Source organism: Microtus ochrogaster, unplaced genomic scaffold (assembly GCF_000317375.1).
Source record: "Microtus ochrogaster isolate Prairie Vole_2 unplaced genomic scaffold, MicOch1.0 UNK104, whole genome shotgun sequence".
In the NCBI taxonomy this organism is placed as follows: domain Eukaryota; kingdom Metazoa; phylum Chordata; class Mammalia; order Rodentia; family Cricetidae; genus Microtus; species Microtus ochrogaster.
In genome coordinates, this window is record NW_004949202.1 from 597,757 (window position 1) to 603,756 (window position 6,000).

The 6,000-nt window shown below is 42.4% G+C and overlaps 1 protein-coding gene across 1 annotated transcript in view; it reads left to right on the forward strand.

The window, feature by feature from the left end:
* The window catches only part of Shc3 (SHC adaptor protein 3), a 120,122-nt gene that overhangs the window by 39,508 nt on the left and 74,614 nt on the right, over positions 1-6,000 (forward strand). Inside the window, exon 2 of the mRNA XM_026778087.1 lies at positions 5,000-5,070. Coding sequence (XP_026633888.1) covers positions 5,000-5,070 — 71 coding nt within the window. The remainder of the gene's footprint in view (positions 1-4,999; positions 5,071-6,000) is intronic.

Below are 6,000 nucleotides of genomic sequence, written 5' to 3' on the forward strand. Positions count from 1 at the left end.
GTGTGTTACAGCCTATACTTTTGAGGGCATAAAACATCTTTAACATTTTGTGGATAGTGGATGTAAAGGCCAGGTTTTCTCAACTAGAGACTGGTTGGTTTACAAATGTGTCCCCAGAGAGAGTGCAGCAGCAGCTGGAGCTGCAGGGGCGGGAGGGGCAGAGGAGCTGAGGAGCCCATACGGCATGCGCCAAGGCACAGTGACATTAAAAGCATCTCAAATCTTAAGATATCTTTTCCTGTCCAGTGTGTAACCCTACCACAGAAAGAGAACCTTGTAATGCCTTTTGTAGGGGCTATAATGTTAGTTTTTATTTTGTGGGTAATCCTAGACAGTCAGAGAACTTATCCCATGGTGTCTGAACAAAGGCCATAACACTGAGGTTAGGAATCTGTGCCGAGTTAATTATTGTCCCTGCTACTGCAGCTTGGTTACTTTGCACTGTTTACCTTGGCTCAACAAATCCTACAGCTGGCTACATGTCCTAGTAAATAAGATTGTATTCATTTAGTAATAGTTTATCTTAAAATCCAATTAGCAAGGCACCTGGCTGTGGGAAACAGATTTTTTTTGACTGTGTGACTGTTCTTATACATACCTAGGAGATGTTATCAATATATCCCAAATGCATAGGGGAAATCGTGTCCAATGAATGATCAAATAGTGCTGAGCCGTGGGAGATATATCCCAAATTTCTAGCAGATGGGAGTAAGCTATGGGAGAAATCTGCAGCCAGAAACAGCCAGTTCATTCATAAGGCAATAACTGCAATACACCATACGTCTTGTTTTAATCCTCCAAGAGAATCTTGATTCTGATGGGTTGACCTCATGAATGATGCCTGAATGATCCTGCAGCCATAGCAAAACACCATGGCCAAAGTGACTTGAGAAGGAAAGAGTTTACCTCACTCACAGTTTCGTTTATCAGCTTATTATCAAAGCAGTGAGGGCAGGCACTCAATCAGGGCAGGAACCTGGAGGCCATGGAGGGGTGCTGCTTACTGGCTTGCTTCACGAGGCTTGCTCAGCCTGTTTATTTATTTGTTTGTTTGTCTGTGTTTTATAAAACCAAGGACCATCAGCCTAGGGACGGCACCACCCACAATGGGCCTTCCCTCATCAATCACTAATTAAGAAAATGCCTTGCAAGCTTGCCCACAGCCTGATCTTGGGAAAGCACTTTCTATGCTAGCTTGTATCAAGTCGACATAAAACTAGCCAATACAGTTATAATTTTGTAGTATACTTTGAAGTAGTCCCATATGGTGATGTTTACAGCTGTTTTCTTTTCACTGATGATGACGTTGCTGTCTGGTTTTATTTATTTATTTATTTTGATAGTTCCCTATGAATTTTAGGGTGATGTTCCATGGAAATGCGACTGGTTTCATATGGACTTCATTGAAGCTAGCTGAAGATTGCTGTGGACAGTATGGACATTTAATAGTTTTCTCTCCCGTCTACAGACAGGGGCTGGCTTTCAGCCTTTCTATATCTTCTTCCCTTTCTTTTGTAAGGATTTTATCCTTTTCAGTGTAACCATTTTTTCATCTCTTTAACATTTTTTTTAAATTTTATTTTTGGTAACTTATAAATACATTTGCTTTCTTGATTTCTTTTTCAGGTAATTTGTTATTGGCGTGTAGAAAAGATACTGATTTTATTACATTGATTTTGCATCCTGCCACTTTGCTGATTTTGTTATAGATATTAATTATTCTTAATTTGTTATTCTAATAGGTGTGTGTGCGCACACAGACATGGCAATTTGATTTCTTCCTTTCTAACCCCAGTGTGTTGTATGTCTTGCTGGTTGCCCTGACTGAGACTTCTACCTTTCTGTTGGACAGCAGTGGTTAAAGTGCACATCTTCACCTTGCTCCAGACCTTAGTGGGGATGATGTTCACCCCTGACACTCCACATGATGCTGTCCACAAGCTCTTAGGATGCTAGTACCACATACTTGTGAACGAATGTTTCTTCATATTTCCTTTGAGGAAATACCGACATCACTGTCTGTCTCTATCACTGAACATTTTATTTCATTAATTAATAAATTAATTTTTTATGGTGTTGGAGATGGAGCCTAGGCCTTACTCACACATGGTAGGCAGGTGTTCTGTCTGTGAGCTACACCCCCAGCTCCCTTTCAACCGTTCTTTTGAGGGAAGCTTTCACTGTGACACAGTCTGGCCAGGCATAGGCTGTGCTACTGGGCAGGCCTGTGACTCCCCTGCCTAAGCGTCTGGACTAGATGGGATTCCCAGTGTAACAGAAGTGACAGTGTTCTGTACCTGTGCTGCATGGTCTCCTGTGACATCCTCATTGCTCCTCTGTGTTAGACCCGGTATTAACATCACCACAATGGTGGTCACAATGGATGCCCCAGTCTCAGGGCATCCGTGAACTTGGCATTCACAGTGGCCCTGGATATTGGACTGTGTTCATCTAACTTTTGGATACTGGACATGCTTTCCACAGAACTCTGCAATGCAGTGTGGGATGTGTTGACTTTGATAATGGTGGTCATCACACAAGCGTGTGACATTTGGCCCATTTGTCACAGGAACATCGGATTCCGTAATTATATAATTCTGTGGTACTTTGGAAAATGTACATCTAAATAAAATGATGATGCTAATAGGTTTTAGGAAAGTCAAATGTGGTGCCAATCTAGGAATTCAGGATGCTTTACTCATGGGTGAGAGTTACGATTGTGTGTGGAAGTGTGTGTGCAGATGTGTGCATATATATATATATATGTGTGTGTGTATACGTACTCTTGTTTATCTGCATGTGTCTGCAGGAACATGTACACATACATATGTGTGTACAGAAAAGTTGTTAATTTAGGGTGTCTTCCTCAGTCACTCTCTACCCCAGTTTTTGAGAGAGGGTCTCTCATTGAACCTGGAGCTCACAAATTCAGCTGTGTTGGCTGTCCAGCAAGCCCAGGGATCCTGTGAACTGGGATTTTCAGAACTGGGATTAAGTTTCATTCTGCCATGCTTTATGGCTTATTGTGCATGGACCTAGGGGACCAAACCCAGATCCTCATACTTAGAAGGCTTTCTCTCTAACGACTGAGCCATCTCCCAGCCCAGATGGTTGTGGTTGTGGTGGAGACCAAATGATCCATCAGCAGGGTTGTCTAGCAGAATAGAGTTCTATCATTGCCCTTAGAACCCACAAGGCTCAGATGGGGCTAGCGGTGTTTGGCCACCTTGACATTGACCTTGGTGCCGAGGAGGGAGGAACAACCACGTTTGTAGGTGCAGAGACTTTCAGTTTCGAGAAGTGGGACAATTGTTACATAAAGTTACATAACAATAGACGGCAAAGCCGGGCCCAGGCTTGGGTTTTCTGTACAAGGCAAACAAACTGCTATTTGCACCACATTATGAGACTTCACGAGGCTCATGCGGTCTAGTTTGAAGGCGCCTGTGTCTTCTAGCCCTCCCAGGGCTTAGAGCAGACACTGCCTCCCTTGCCGTGACTGTCCACCTGCACATCCTTATGAGCGGGACTGACCTAAGTTCCGCACTGCAGAGTGTGCCCTTGAGCTTCTGGAGACGTGAGGTAAACAGTGAAGAAGGCTTTCTGCTAAACCGAAGTGCTCTGTAGCTTACTCATAACCCTGAAAATATATCTATTAGACAATGTAGGTGTCCTGGTTAGTTTTATGTCAACTTTACATAAGCTCGAGATGTTTGGGAAGAGGGACTCACAATTGTGAAAAAAAAAAATGCCTCTATGTGATTGGCTTGTGGGCAAGTCTGTAGGGCATTTTCTTAATTAGTGATTGATGGGTGAGGGCCCAACCCTGGGCAGGTGGTCCTTTGGTGTATAAGAAAACAGGCTGCACAAGCCATGAGGAACAAGGCCATAAACAGCACACTCTCCCATGACCTCTGCATAAGCTCTTGACTCCAGGCTCTTGTCCTGTTTGGGTTCCTGCCCCGACTCCCTCAGTGATGGCCTGTGCTATAGAACTGTCAGCTGAAGGAAACCCTTCCCTCCACAAGCTACTTGGTCACGGTGTTTTAATCACAGTAATAGAAACCTAACTAAGGCAGAGAGGTTTAGCATTAGTAAAAGTGTTAGTTGTATAGTGGCAAATTCTCCTCCTCCTCCTCCTCCTCCTCCTCCTCCTCCTCCTTCTTCTCTTCCTCCTCCTAAATTTAAGAGCCTAGCTGGGCAAGTGGTCGTGTATGCCTTTGATGCCAGCACTCAGAAGGCAAAGGCAGGTGGATCTTTGAGTTCAAGGCCAGCCTGGTCTATAGAGTTCCAGGACAGTCAAGGCTACATAGAGAAATCATGTCTCAAAAAACCAAAATATTATTATTATTTAAGAACCTTTAGAAGTCTTGTATAGATCCAGGAATATCATGTTTGGGTAGAGGGGAAGCATTATTATTGAAAGTATGCTTTAATAGCATTAACATAAACATTTAAGATTTTCACATCTCACACTATATAAGGTATTATTTAATAAAAATGTTGAAAAACATACCTCTAAAGAAAACGGCAAGGCTCACAGGTTTTATAAAAGGCAAGGGTTCTGTCAATCTAGGCACTTGGGATATTTTCTGATAGATAAAAGTCTAGGTTTAGGGTTTTAATAAAAATACATCGCACCTAGAATTTAAATCATTTTTATACTAAAAATTATTTATTCTCTGTCTCTGAGAAAAGAGATAGGGAGATAGGTAGGTAGAGAGAGCAAGAGCTTAGCAGTGTGCATGTGGAGGTCAGAGGACAGCTTGCAGGAGCTGTCTCTGCTTCTACGTGGCTCCCCGGGGATTAAACTCAGGGCACAAGGCTTGGCGGCAGACACCTCTAACCACTAAGCCATCTCACCGGCCCCCTTCCCTTCAATTTAAAGGTACAACGTGATGTAAGAATGTATATGGCTTCCCCAACCTCCTGACATCATTAGTGCTTTTCCTATTGCTTTCGGCTCCCAGGACTCATGCACTGTCTTCTCTTTTTGCAGTACTTGGGATGCATTGAAGTTCTGCGCTCAATGAGGTCTTTGGACTTCAGTACAAGAACTCAGATTACCAGGTAAGCTCTCTTGAAAGTAGACTCCTGGGGTTGTACCTCTGAAAGGAAAGGGTCATGAAAGCTTATATCCTAGGAGTTTCTAGAAGAAAGCCTGGCCCTTCTGACACTGAAGGCTGGTAATGGAGGCAGGACTCACAGTGTGTTAAAATATATTTGTGCCTGTCTATGTGTGGAGAGATATGCCTCCCATCAGGAGCACCATGATGAACCCTAGACCCTTCTTGGGTCTTTTTATAACTAAGCTGCAAACATAATCATAATTAAGGGATAACTTGTGTGTTCATGTTTGTTTCCTCAATGTAGGAGCCCCCTAACTCAAGATCAATACTAAAATTACCAAACTATATTCTTTCTGAAAAACAAATATCGAGACATCTAAGTGAGTTTCCAATCGTGCATAGAGAGAACAAACGTCACAGGATTAGATGTAGAAATATTCATGGGGAAAATCATTTAGGAAGGAGGCTGATTTTTTAAAAAAATATTTTATTTTCAATTAATATTTTAGGTAGTATTGGGTTTCATTATGACATCTGATTTGATTTTATTAGTATTAGTATTTATTAGTATAAAATACTGGACTTCACTATGCTTTCACACGCATGCTAGTTTACTGTGTTCACATTCACCTCCTGCCATTCTTTTCTTCCTCTTTCCCTTCCCCCTTGTCCTTTTCTCTCTCCAAATAGTCTTTCTACTTTCATGTTGCATATGTTTAGATCTTCATTCTACATGAGAGAAAGCATACAATCTTTGTTTTCTCCCCAACTGCCCTTTCTTGTTCCACTTACCCCCTCCCTGGTATAATACTCCCTTCCATTTTCATCATACACACTCACACACACACACACACATACACACACAGACACACACACACTCACACACACAGACACACACACAGACACACACATACACACAGACACACACACA